Source organism: Molothrus aeneus, chromosome Z, assembly GCF_037042795.1.
Source record: "Molothrus aeneus isolate 106 chromosome Z, BPBGC_Maene_1.0, whole genome shotgun sequence".
Lineage (NCBI taxonomy): Eukaryota > Metazoa > Chordata > Aves > Passeriformes > Icteridae > Molothrus > Molothrus aeneus.
The window spans coordinates 30,934,365-30,948,557 of NC_089680.1; the positions used below are offsets into that span (position 1 = coordinate 30,934,365).

Genomic DNA, 14,193 nt, shown 5'->3' on the forward strand with positions numbered 1-14,193 from the left:
GCACAGCTGCTTCACCATGGTCTGCACCACAGGCTGCAGGGGGACCTCAGCTCCAGCATGTGGAGCACCTCCTGCCCTCCTTCTTCACAGCCTCAATCCTCTTTTCTCTGGCTGTAGCTGCTGTTGCTTGGTATGGCTTTTTTCCTTTATTAAATATGTTATCCCAGATGTGCTATCATCATCAGCCTTGTCCAGGAGGAAGTCCATCTTGGAGCTGGCTGGCACAGTCTCTGTCAGATATGTTGGGAAGTTTCTGGCATCTTCTCACAGAATCCAACCCTACCCTCCTCCTGCTACCAAAAACTTGCCATAGCCTTTCCTATGAAAAAATGCCTCATACAAAGGTTTGTGGTTTTTGCTTTCTCTGTTTTTTATGAAAGACTGGCATTATAAAGATGAGTATCCCTTAGCTATAGAAAATGAAAGAGTTATGTAGCTCTGAAGAAACAGGACCAGGATAGGGTGTGTAACTGTCAGCTTGAAATACTAAACAGCACTGGGGTGCTTCCAGTACAGATTCACTGCATCTCAGTAACAGATCACATTGTTCTGCAGTATCACTTCCGTGACTGGAAATTATCATCACCAAGACCAACTCAGGTTCTGTAAAAACATCGAGTTAAAACAGATATTATACCTGAAATAAAACTCAAGGTCACACTGTAAACACACATTAGTGCACCACATATACTCCACATTTGCTGCCCAAATACCAATTTTCTTATGTTTATGTATTCTGATTTAAATGTCACAGTAATGACACTGTAGTCATAGAAATAGTCAACAGGCCAAGTCTGTTTTAATTACAATTACAGATTAGAGTCTAATTCCTAGTCCTTCCTTTCACATCCTTTTATTCCCATGCCAAAGAAAATGTGTAGTGAGGCATTTATGTGTACATATTATCCTCCGGATTACATGTCTAGCCTAATAAATTCATTAACAAGACAAGTAGTACAAATGTTGGCTCTGCATCTCTTTCACTAAAGCTCATTATTTCCTTTTCTTCCTTACTTAATTTGTCTGTGTTGGAATGCATTCAGCATTTTTGCTGTTTTCAGACACCAATAAAATGGTGGGCTGGACACGTACACCAGTGCTGACAGCCAGGAGCAGTACTATTGCTCTGCTTATGCATCCTTCCTGAATGGGAAAACTGGGTCACCTGATAGTCCAGATTCTCCACGTGACAAGCACAGGGCAGGATGGGTGGAAGAAGGCCAGCATAGTGCTTCTTCAGCAGAACAAATAAAGAAGAAACCAATATGTGCAAATATACGTGTGCTTCAAAATTGTGAAATAAATTACAAGGGGAACCTCTCAGAAGTGAGGAAAAGAATGAAGAGGAAAAAAGAAACAGTAAATCTAAGCTTTACTAAGGAAAATAAAACCAAACCAACAAATATACAAAGAAAACCACCAAAGAGACCCCCAACAAACCATGTGAGAGTAAATGCCTATAATCTAAGTTTCAGCCAAAATAAAACTTTTTGTTTTGCCATAAACTAGTTTCAGCCACTTTCCTCACAGAAAGGTTGTGTATCATGCCTTGGGTCCAGCAATGGCAGACCTACCCATGTAAAGAGCAGTGATGATGAGGATTTTACCCACCCCTGTAGTCTAATTACTTAACTGTGATCCAGGCATCAGTATGGCAACACTGCTGAATGCAAAGCCAAAAACCAGAGAGAATACTATTCAAAAGTTAAGACACTTATATTTTGACTGTTCTTTTCTTTGGAAACAATGGAAAATATTCCTTCTTCCTTAGAGATCTGCAAAAGTCCCTGGAAAACCCAAGAAAATCAGCCCAAATTCAGTGTTGATCCTGTTGTGAGCAAGAGGCTGGACTAGAGGATCTTCCAGCCTCACCAATCCAATGACTGATTTTTGTGAACTGCCTTTCTACAACCCTGAATAGCCTTTAAAACTGCTTTCAGAACAGCAGAAACATCTAGAATTCATTGGAAAATCAGCACTTCATAAAGTTGCAGCTATCTGTACACTGCCCAATTCCTCATCTAGCAAACCAGTGGCTGATGCTGCCTCACACCGTGCCACATCCGCCCCCACTTCTCTACCACCTTGGAAGAACGAGGTGCCTTCTTCCAAACTCGTTAAATGACAGGCATCATTCCAGTCAATTCAGTTAAAATACCACAAAGTTGCATGTTGATTAAAATCCCACACTTCAATGATGTTTAATGGGCTGGTGGATTATTTTTATAAATCTATGGCAGATCAAACAACTACAATTACACCCAAATGGGTACATGTGTACATACATACATAAAGCCAGTTTTAATAAATACAAATTTTCAAATATATCATCAATTTATATGTACAGAAGGCTGTAGTTTGGCCTTCTGGGATACTAACATTCTCCTTTATTAATTTTTAACCACATGAGGACTCCATTTTATATGCAAGCACTAATACATGAATCCATAAATACTACCAATATTTAATTTTCTACAAAGTATTTATAAATTACATCAAGTCAGGACAGCCTTGGGTAGACAGGGCATGTCACAGAAGTACACAACTCAGACTTTAAAAATAATCCCCATTCATTTCAGAAACAGTACATTTAAGAAATACTTGACCTGTGCACCCACAGACTCCATAAATAGTTTTGTGGATAATAAATTATCCACAAAATAAGTTAATACTAAATAATTAGTATTGTGCAACCAAACTCACAATACCTACAGGTTTCAAAGTGCTTAGCAAGACAATAGAAGATTATGGTTCCCATTTCACAATGGGAACAGCTGAAACAGAAAACTCAGGTGGCTTGTCTGAAAACTTACTGAAAATCATTGTCACAAATGTGGAAAAATGCCTGAGAATCCCAACTCTCAAGCCAGTCTTGAGCCACAAATGACTTCACTGGGACTAAATCTATAAACAAAATCTGAGACTAAAAAACAACTTGGTTCTTTCAGCTCAAATAAGGAACAAAGATTTCTCATTGATATATGGTCATTACTACAGCAATCTGTAGATCAGTAAGACCAGATACAGATATCCCAAAGTCACTCATGGGGAAAGGTCCCTTAATAAAAGACAGATGGCTAGAAAGAAGAAAATGGCATGGAGAAAGCTAAACCCCGAGATCCACTGGAACCACCAAAACTGAACTTGTGGCAGAGCAGCACTCCAGGGAAACCCCCAAAATGCCAGCAGCATTTCTGAGTTGCAGAAGTTTCTGCAGAGACCACTGCACTTGCAAACACTTCCCTCATGCTGGAGTGTGGGAAGCCCAGCGGTGAGGAGGCTCCTGAGCCATTCCGCTGCTGGCAGCCTGGCAGGGCCATGGCAAGCAGGGGCTGTAGGAGAACTCTAGCTCCACAGCTGAACAGGGCCAATTCAGGCACCTGTCAGCCTGGGATCATGGTAGTGCACAGCCACAAGACTTGCAAAGAAACCACTTAATGCAGGGTCTTCTGTAATATGGCTATTCTTATGATTACTGCTCAACTTTGTGTGTTCAACATTCAACAAAGCACCACACTGCTGAACACCAACTGGATACAGCTCTGTGTGTAGGGATACTGTCTCAAGAGGACTGGGATTTCACATAAAGATATTCCTAGAGGCAGATAGAAATGAAGATTGACCTCTTTTGGCACAAATACCTCCCTCACGTGGCTGCAGAGACTGCCCTTAGGGCAGGCATGTATCCTGCCTTTGGAGAAAACAAAACTGTGTGCACTCAACAGTGCACAACGATTTCAACCAACTTTCACTGCTTGTGAAACCCACAGTGTTGGCACAGCACCTGACCACATGCTTTGTAGAAGGAAAAGCAACACCCAGGTTAGCTGGGAGAAGAGAACAATGGTACACAAAATGCAGTATACAGGGATCTTCTTTCCCTTATATCATCCAGTCATATCCACATTGCAAAGATCTATGCAGCTCCCACAGATGAGAAGTGTGGAACTTCAGGTGGGGTCACATGGCTCATTTGGTGTTCCTGCTGATCTCTTGGTTTTTGCTGTGAGATGGGCACTTTCAGTTTTCCTGAGGTAGCAGATACAGAGGTCTTCCCTTTATTCCTTTAATAAAAGCAAAAGTGAAGGAAAGGAGGAGAGGCAGACAGAAGTGCTGAAGTTTCTCATAAAAGATACAAACACACTTGAAGTAAAATACATTTCTGAAATACTCCACTGGGACAGAGAGTACAAGAGCCTCCAAAGGCAAACTTCACCATCTCAGAATCACCCTGAAGATAATTACAGTTTAATGTGGCAAAACAGTTAATCAGCGAGAAATTACTTTACATAAATAACTAGCCAGGCACCTGGCTCTGCAGGGCCCAGGGCGTTATCCAGAATGGACTTTTTCCTCACTGCCATCCTGCAGCAGGTCAAGGCAGCAGGACTGCAGGTGCTCTGCACACAGCAGGGACAGCAGAGAACACAGCACTGCTATGTCAAGGCATTCGTAGAACTTAAGTGCAGAAAGTGCTCATCAGAGGACAAATGTACCCACTCCTTCTGTCGTTCTGCCACCTTTTCTGCCAAGCACTTTACCAGGACAGGATCTACTTTGGAGTCAATCTTGTTGGCAAACCAGTGTCCGTAATTCAGAAGCCACCTTAATTCTCCAGCCCCATAGATGCAGACACTGCGAAGGTGGGTACCAGTGCATGGAGGATACAAATAGTCTTCAAGATAATTCCATTTCACCAGACGAGTTTTGCTTTGTAAGTCTGTTACATCCTGGGATGACCTTGGAACTTCCCCAGGGACCCCGGGGACACGTACAAGAGTGGCCCAGAAATGTTCATCTGGAGAGTATGTGTCCCTTGACCACTCAAAAAAATCTTTTGCAAGTGAGCTTTCAAGGGTATATTGAATAAATTCTCGGCTTAAAACAAAATAGGCACTGCCTACAAATATCTCAATATCATGAGGTGGTGGATTCTTGGAAATATTGGTTTTTACAGGCATCTGCATGTATTCATAAGGCACTTTCATAAGTTCATAGTGATAAGTAAATCGTTCTCTTTTGCTACTGCTTGGCTTTGAAGTTTCCAGCATGTTTCCTCCACCAAGTTTCTTCAGTTCAGCGACCAGTTCAAAATTTGATCTCAAAGGGAAATCTTGGCCACACAAATTGATAACATACTTCCAAGGAACTGGAGAGTCCATCAAATCAGACAAACAATTGAAATCTGCTTGCAGACGTGAAATATGTGCGTAGTCCACTGTCTCCAATTTTGATGCAATGAAAATATTTGGGAAACATTTAGCTAGACTGTTCAAAGCAGATTTGAAACTTTTTGCTGCTTTTTGATCATAATGGATGCAGTAAATATTTTGACGACTGTACAATGAATGTATGAGCCTTTCTACCATTGCTGCATCTTTGTGAACAACCAAAGAATAGGCAATTGGAAAACTCTCCTCCTCTGGAGAAACAGGTTTTAGCTGGTATTTCCTAAGTGAACGATACACATGACAGTCACTTGTCATTGCTACAACATCTTCATCAGCTAAATCAACTATTTCTTTTCTTCTTATTTCTAAACTCTTGCCAATTTCATGAGGATCTTGTTCATATATAGATGAACAATTAATTTCATACTGGAACTCATTTCTAGGGTATGAATATCTGTTTCTAACATAAGAAGAAGTGCTCAAGAAGTGCTCAACTAAGTAAATGCCTCTAGAGGGAAAAAAGTGTCTTTCGACATGGAGAAGCTTCAGCAGTGCAATCAGCCACCCAGTAACACACAGAATCAAGATCTTCCTTCGTGAGGGACATTTGTAGGACCACTTGTGTCTCTTCATTCTGCAAGAAATAAAGACATAGTATTACTTTAAATGAAAAATCATCTCTGAAATCATCAGAGACCATTCCAACCTCTAAGAAAGATAAGTGCACACCAGTCTGTCTACAGCATAAATACCACCTTATTAGGAAGGCCACTGGTAATCTTTAGTTTCTTCCTAATCATAAGTTTAAAATTTCATTCCCCTGAATTAGCTAAATGAAGGCAATAAACCAGATGATTTCCAGTCAAGTAAGAATATCAGAACAAGACTCCCACTGTTTTTTTTTTGAAATCTTTTTAAAATTTCTAATGAGCCACAAACATTACAGTCATCCATGTGAGTAGGAAAGATTGTTTATTTTCCTGAGTAACTACAAGGCGTTTAATGGGAGCAGCAAAGAGATGTCTTGTAAGTCTGCAAAGAATGTGTGCCTAATGGTAGATGTTAGTATTGGTTTTTTGAAAAAGCATGAAACCGAAAGTTTTAGTATTGAAACATTGCATTCTCATTATCACAAACACTGGAGCTGGCTCTTAAAGATGGTCAAGAGAAAATGAATTTCCTTCCTATCCTGTGCCAACAAGATCTGACAAGCCCAAAGTCTCCTTTGTCTCTTCAGATTCCTTCTGGAAAATACTTCTAACTTGCCATGAAGACAGAGGTGGATAAATACCTAGCACTTTCATCCACTGGTATGAACATATAAAGGAAGTACCCTTCTGAAGGCAAAACGGGTGCAGTAGTAAGGAATAGTGCATCTGTCCTGCTCTCTGCCATGTGACACAACCTTGGATGTGACCACAAAAACACATATGGCCCCTTTTTATACAGCATGTTATTTAAAAAAATTCCTGTGTAGCACATTAACAACTGAGTCATTACCACAATAAAAGCTAAACACAGAGATCCTCTTCCACATATCTTTGCTTTACTGGCTGAGTGTAATCAGCATTGTTTCCCAAATTAAAATTAGACCAGAATCACATAACAAGTGCACCAGTAAACTTAGCTCCACTTAGCTTAAACTAAGCTCTGCTTTGTTTTTAAATTGAACAGCTTCCACTGTTTTCTTTTGAATAGAAACTTTTCAGAGTGCTTCTAGAGCCAAGAAAATGGTGGGGGCAGCAGATCTGGCTTAGATGCCTGAACATCTCACATATGTATGTAAAATGAAATACTGAGATGTGCATTCAAATATATTGCAAGACTAACTTGGGCATCTTTGGCATTCCCTTTGATGTCAGGTCTTGCAAGCTGTAGCTACATTCAAATTGCAGCTTGTCAAGGCAGAGCTTTTTCATTTGTCTCTTCTCCCTTGACTTTGCCTCTCCCTGTGCATCTTTATCCTTAATATTTCTCTTCTAGGGCAACAGAAAGAAGGAAATGTTATCTCCTGGGGGTTGCCAGGTACAGACCAGGGTCAGCCAACACATACCTATTTCGTAGAAACCAAAGCTCAGCAACTCTCAGTAGGTTTTAGAAACAGCTTCCAGGTATGCTAAAAAAGAAAGAGAAAAAAACAGATCTCATAGAATCATTGAATAGTTTGAGTTGGAAGGGACCTTAAAGATAATCTCATTCCAAAATCTCTGCCATGAGCAGGGAACCTTCTCCTAGGCTTGAATAATTCCAGGGATAGGGAATCCACAGCTTCTCTGGACAACCTGTTGCACTGCCTCATCATCTTCAAAATGAAGTGAGACATTCATATCCCTATGAAGCCAAAATCCCATATTCCCCCACAGCAAGCAGGTGCTTTACTTCATCTCTTCTTCAAATTAATCCCAGCCCAATGTCTAATCTGGGTTTCCCCTTTACCTACCTCCTTTATGTATCTGTGATCCTGGAAAAAATCACTTTTAAAAACTGCTCCTAACCAAAGGCAGGTTTTCAGTCATATGAAAAAAAAAAAGCCCTGTAGAGGCGGAAACAGGTAACATGCCCTGGCTTTTTTCTTTGGAGGGAGAAGACCTATGTGGTGTGGCCTTTCTGTGAAGCCCACCCCAAGCCTCTGCCCAGTGTCCCCCTGGCTAGCAAGGACAGCACCTACCGCCCCTGCCTGAACAGGGATTGCCTAAATCAAGGAGTGAATTGTCTCTTATTCTCTCCTTCAAAAAGGCGAGTCTGGACAAAGAAAAAGGAGGGGAAAAATCCAACACATTCCAAACTTCTCCCTAACCTCTCTATCTGTGTCAGCCCTGGCCAGCTTCTGCCCAGTGCCAAACATTCTGTTACTATGAAACCAAACAAAGTCATAGAATCTTAGAATGGTCCTGAGTTGGAAGGGGCCCCCAAGAATCAGTGAACTACAACTCCTGGCCCAGCACCCCAAGAGTCACATCATGTACCTGAGAGCATTCTCCACCTCTGGACCATGGGAGTACTGAACTGTGTCAGGCTGGTGCTCTGTGACCCTTCCCTGGGGGGCTTCCTCCAGAGCCCAGCCACCCTCTGGGTGAAGACTCTTTTCCTTATACTTAACTTAAACTTCCCCCAACAAAACTTCAGACTGCTCCCTCGAGTCTTGCCACTGAGAAGAAATCAGTGCCTGTCCGTCTGCTTTCCCTCTCAAGGAACTTGTAGGTCACTGTGAGGGCTCCCCTCAGTCTCCTTTGGGCTTAATAGACCAGGGGACCTCAGCTGCTCCTCATATGGCTTCCTGTTCAGATCCTTCACCATCCTTGCGACCCCTCCTCCTCCCCTATAGTTTTGTATCTCTCTTACACTGTGGCGCCCAGAGCTGCCCCCAGCACTGGAGGTGAGGCTGCCCCAGTGCAGAGCACAGCAGGACAATCCCCTCTCTTGCCCAGCTGGCCATGCTGTCCCTGATGCCCCCAGGACACGGGTGGCCCTCCTGGCTGCCAGGGCACTGCTGACCATGTTCAACTTGCCATTGACCAGGACCCACTGGTCTGCTTCCACAGGGCTGGTGTCCCAGCCTTCCGCATCCCAGTCTGTCCATACATCCAGGCTTGCCCTGTCCCAGATGCAGAATCCAGCACCTGTTTTTGTTAAACTTCATATGATTGGTGATTGCCTAGCTCTCTAATCAGTTGAGATGTCTCTGCAGGACCTCTCTGCCTTCAACAGCTCCTCCCAGTTTAGTGTCCCAGTTTATATCTTTGAGTTTATCTTGAGTTCTGTATCCAAGTCATTAGTGAAGATGTTGAGGAGCACTGGCCCTAAGATGGAGCACTGTGGAACCCCAGGAACCACAGGTGACATGTCACCAGCCTGATGTCACCCCATGCACTTAACCTTGTGTGTCTGACCCACTGCATGACATATCCAGAAGGATCCTGTGAGAGACAGCATCAGAAGCTTTACTGAAATAAAAAAAAGATCACATCATCAACAAGGTGAGCTACCTTGTCATAAAAGGGAATTAGTTTGTCAAGCAGGAACCTCCCGGTATGAAGCCATGCTGGCTATGACCAATGATTGCATTTTCTTTCAGGGGTTTTTCAATAACTCCCAGAATAATCTTCTCCATAACTTAACCAGGCACTGGAGTTATCAGGGTCATCCCTCTTGCCATGAAGGAATTCTTCCTCATATCCAACCTGAACCTTTCCTGGTACAACTTAAGGCCATTTCTCATCCTGTTGCTCGTTGTCTGGGAGAAGAGGCTGACCCCCATCTTGCTACAACCTTCTTTCAGGTTGTTGTAGACAGCTGTAAGGTCTCCCCTGAGCCTCCTCTTCTCCACACTAAAAAAACTCCAGCTCCTCAGCCACTCCTCATATGACTTACTTTCTGAACCCTCCATCACCTTTGTTTCCCTTCTAAATCATTTATCAGTATAAAGGTAATTTCAGCAAAACCTGCAATTTCTTGATGAACAGTGGGAAACTGAGGGATTAAATCTCTTGGGATAGAAGAGATAGGTGCCATCACACACCTCATCAGGTTTTGACTCATCTGAAAAACTTTATTTTTACCACTGCAGACTCAAAGCCCTACTCAGACATGGAGCTGTACTGTACACACCGTTCTCTCCAGAGGAGCACAGAATGAATGAACAAGGCAGATGAGAACAGCAGCCTACTGCTGTCCAAAGCACCTAGCTTGGGTAGCACTGACCAGATGATAACTCTGGTTATCTTGCCCACAAAAGCTTTTTCCTTAGGGGATGCCATAGAATACACATGCAAGGTTCCATCTTTTGTATCAAGATTTTATATTATGATCTTATATTATGAGCTTGGCATTGACATCTGGCTTTGTTCTGCAAAATATGTTACTTGTCTTTTCTACATGTGAGAAGACTCCTGAGGTACATTTGCTTGTTCCAGGACTTGAGGAGGGGAGGAGCCCCAGGTCTTCACACAGTGTAAGACTTCTATCCAGATACTCCCTGGGTTCCAGCGAGCTTCCAAGGGCTTCCACTAGCCCTTTCATGAACCTGGGCTCCCAGAGAAGTCCTCTTCTCCTGCCTCTGCACCATCCTATTAATAAACCTCACAGATTTTACCTTCTCCATGGGTGCCAAAAACAAACACATCCGCTTGTATCTGATTAACAGATCCATTATCAGTTTATTATGTCAAAAAATCTGCATTTCCCTTATCACTAGCACTAGTAATGCAAAAAAAAAAAAAAAAAAGTAGAGGAATTGTCTCTCCCTTCACAAGGGCTGCTCACATTCAGAGAAGATGGATGAAGGTAAAGCATCCATCCCTCGAGACCAACAACAGTTCAGCCTCACAAAGACCATGACCTCACCTGCAACAGCTACTGTGTCAAATGTTTCTGAATCTGCTCAGGATTCAATTCCAAAATGAAAATGGGTGAAGTTGTCAGAAAAGGGAGGAAATCCTCTCCCCATGTCCTCAGGCTTCACATGGGAGGACTCTGACTTCATGAATGTGGTAGCTGGGAAGTGACCCAGCTAAAAGCTTCCAGTCATGAACCTCAGGCATTAATTGCAACTCTTCTGATTGACAGCAAGGCTCTAAGTGTGTCTTCTGTGATAATGAAGTTTAAAAATGTTAGGCAAGGGTAAGGTGTGCTGCTAACATCAGATGCAACCAGGCTGGAAAACCCTGAACATGCTGCTCTCTGAATCATGTGAATAACTGAACGATTTTGCATGTGATTGGCACCCCCAAAACACATGCACATTGCCTCAAGTCAATGTATGTCTTACAAACTCAATAGAAATACTTTCTGTTTCACTGTTTTCTGTTTGAACTGAACTGAGTTCTAAAAGAAATTCCATTTTGAATGAGAATGAAGTATTACAGAGGGCAGCAATCCACCTTTTGGCTTGTTTTACAGATTAGGGTATTTTCATCAAAATTAGGATAAATTAGAACAATGTTTGTTTCTTCATTTTTATCTTTTAATAACTAAAAAAAATGTTCTTTTCTGTAAAAATTTGTAAAAGCAACAGTGGGACTTCTGGCCTCCAAGGCAGACCCTAAGAAGGAGTGATGATCTGCCTACCTGAAAAAATATTCTGCTGTTTCACCTGAGTGCTCTGTAACTTTTTCTGCATTCTGATCTAAATACTCTGGCTAAGGCCACTGTGCACTATCACATATTGAGTATCAAGGTAATTGCAAAATTGAAGCTTCTGATTCCTCTATTACTTAGTTTTTATTATTAATAGTTCCATAACATTGAATACCTAAGATGCTGTGGAAACAATACCAACCAGTGTAGGCAAGGTTTAAATTGGTTTTGAGTGTGCCCAACAGAATTTTCCCTGTATTTACCAAATTAGTGAAAAGTGAACCTTATTAACTGTGCATCATCTCAGTGCTATGCAAAGAAATTCTTGTGGGCCCACTAGGGAACTGCATATCAAGGTAGTGTTGGACACCTCATACCTGTCCAGCATCTTTTCCATGGAGGGAAGAAGACCACATATACAGAAAGGGGAGAGAAGCCTTATCCACCTCCCCATAAACACACAGGAAAAAAAAATAGGAACTGCTGTTGTTTTAAATTGAAGAAGAACACAGCAGTTAGGTAAAACTCTACATTATGAGATGTGGTGGTCAAAATTGAAGAACCACGTGTGAGCACATATATTAATTCATTGGGAATAACATTTTTTACAAAATATACCTCCATTCCTTCAGGGTAAAATCATGTTTAAACTATCACTCTTACTGAGAAACTATAGACCATCATATGTTGTTTCATGGAATTATAGAAACATAGAAATACATGGCTTGCAAGGGGACTTTTAAATGTCATCTAGTCCAAATCCCCCACCATGGGTAGGAACATTTCCACTAGACTGCTTGAGGTTGTCACATAACATCTAGTCATACTTAATGTTAGGAAGCAGAACTTAATGTGGTGAATCTACCCAGACTACTTCTAGATTTGGGCTTGAAAAAAAAAACAGCAGACAACCTGTTCTGCATCCTAGTTGCTCTACTATGCACCTTGCCCAGACTAAGCATCTGATGCACTCTGCAGCTGGTGGAAAGATACCAGGAACTGCAAAGGATCAACAATTCATCCCAAAACATGAACTGTGAGATGGGCTGGACAAAGCATCCCTGGAACAACAAAGAGAAGCAACGAAAAAGCCCAGCTTTTGCACCATAAGTGCCAGCTCTGCCAACCCTGCTTGCAATGGCACAGCCTTGTTGCACCTCTAATGTGAGGAATTCCAGGGGTAGCAGTATCACACATAACCCTGATCCTCTGCCAGGAATACCCCAGCAGCTCCTCCATCCCAGAGTGGTACTCAGATGCAACGGAGAAAAGCCAAGAAGCTGCTCTGGCCAGTCCAGCCACTCAGTTCCAGCTCTCTGTATGCTCTTTAGAAAAGGCTGGATTCTCCTTTCCAGCTGCCTCCAGTGGCAATCCTCACAGTTTCAGTAAAATATCTTGCATCAATTTCAGCATGTTTGTGTCCCAGAGATATGTCAAGGTAAGGAAAGTCAATGTCTCAGCTCTTTGGCCAGGAAAAGAGGCAAGCAACTTCTGCAGGGTCATGCAAGCAGCACAAGAGAGAATGTAATTCCTCTGCAACCCCAACTAATCTGAACTGCTTAACAGAAACTTTTCACAAAAGCTCTTTTACTGGAGGCCTGAAAAGTCTCTCAGCAAATCCCTCAGCATCCCATACTACTGTGTGATGCCAGTCAGAGGATTTGCAGCACTCTTAAAGCAGGAAAGTGTTCAGAAGGCACAGAGATAGTCAGTCATCAAAATTCCCAAGCCTGATGCTTATACATTGAGAATTTCAATTCTCTGACTTTGTGACATGGGGTTTCCATGCATGCCAAGTACATCATGTACTACAAAGGCAGGAGTCCAGAAAACAAATAAACAAAATCCCACTAACAAATACATACTCCAACAAATAGAGTTTAGTCCCTTCTAATTTGTGGCAATCTAGAGTTTAACAGCTTTTTTCCATTTCATATGGGAGTTTAAAGCATAGTACTACAGTGGAGAGAGGGTTAACCTTTAAACTATTGAATAACATAAAAATTAAACCCAAAGGGACAGAATTTGTGTTCATTGGCAGGGAGAAGCACTGTAAAAGAGGGTGGAAATTTCCTGTCAGACAGGGAAACAGGAGAAACTGCATGGCACTGCAGAAAAGCTCCCATTAACAGCTCAAAATACTTCTCCATTTCCTTCACCCTACCACCAAGCTGTCTGCAGACTCTTCTCTGCCGAGCCCCACTGTAAATCACCCTCTCTAAGTCATTTCACCCTGCAAAGTCACAGCTTGTCACATCAGTAAGACCTCATCAGAGAGAGCTGCAGACCTACCTCCTGGACTTTGCTGCGGTCTCTTCTCCTCTTTAGGATGCTCTGTCTCTGGAGATCAATATGGGTACTGCCAGATCAGTGGGCAAACCAAGTCCTAGTGTCTGCTCCATCCTGCCACTGCCAGCAGCCTCCACCAGTATCAGTGCTTCACGTGCGTATGAAGTCGGACATTCAGAAGCAGTAGGGATGACATTATTTCTTGCACAAATTAAAAAAGAAAAGTGTAAAATGTTAGCTGAAAAATAGTGAACATGGAGGCTTGGTGTGTTAAGTCCCAGGGGTGGCTATGGCTGCAGTTCTGAACTAATAAGCCTCTGCTTTTTAGCTGGTTAGCTGGGAAGGTTTTATTGTTATTAAGCCGTGGAAGGCATTATCTGTATAAGAAGCATTTATTCTTGTTTACTCACATAGCATTTCTAAGCACCAAGAAGGCAGGGAGAAAGGAACACCATAAAAAGAAGAGATCACATCAAAGCAACCTAATTTCCTTCTCCAGCAGAGTAAAGAGGACTTGGGGAGAGGCAGAAAAGCACTGGGACAGAAGGAGTCTGTCAAAAGCCTCACCAAGTCTGAGATGCATGTAATACTTCAGGTACCAATACTCCAGGTGTGAGAGGCCTTGCTCCCTCCACAAATAAAATAGCTCTGACACTAA

General features: G+C 42.3%; 1 protein-coding gene across 1 annotated transcript; it reads right to left on the reverse strand.

Annotated features, from left to right (window-relative positions):
- Window positions 1-4,260: 4,260 nt before the first annotated feature.
- Window positions 4,261-13,617, reverse strand: GCNT4 (glucosaminyl (N-acetyl) transferase 4). The gene is made up of 3 exons (XM_066569627.1): window positions 13,539-13,617; window positions 7,225-7,287; window positions 4,261-5,805 (listed from the first exon to the last, which is right to left on the reverse strand). Exon 3 carries the CDS (start codon window positions 5,802-5,804, stop codon window positions 4,437-4,439), a length of 1,368 nt encoding a protein of 455 aa, XP_066425724.1. The 5' UTR covers window position 5,805; window positions 7,225-7,287; window positions 13,539-13,617; the 3' UTR covers window positions 4,261-4,436.
- Between the last annotated feature and the right edge of the window lie 576 nt (window positions 13,618-14,193).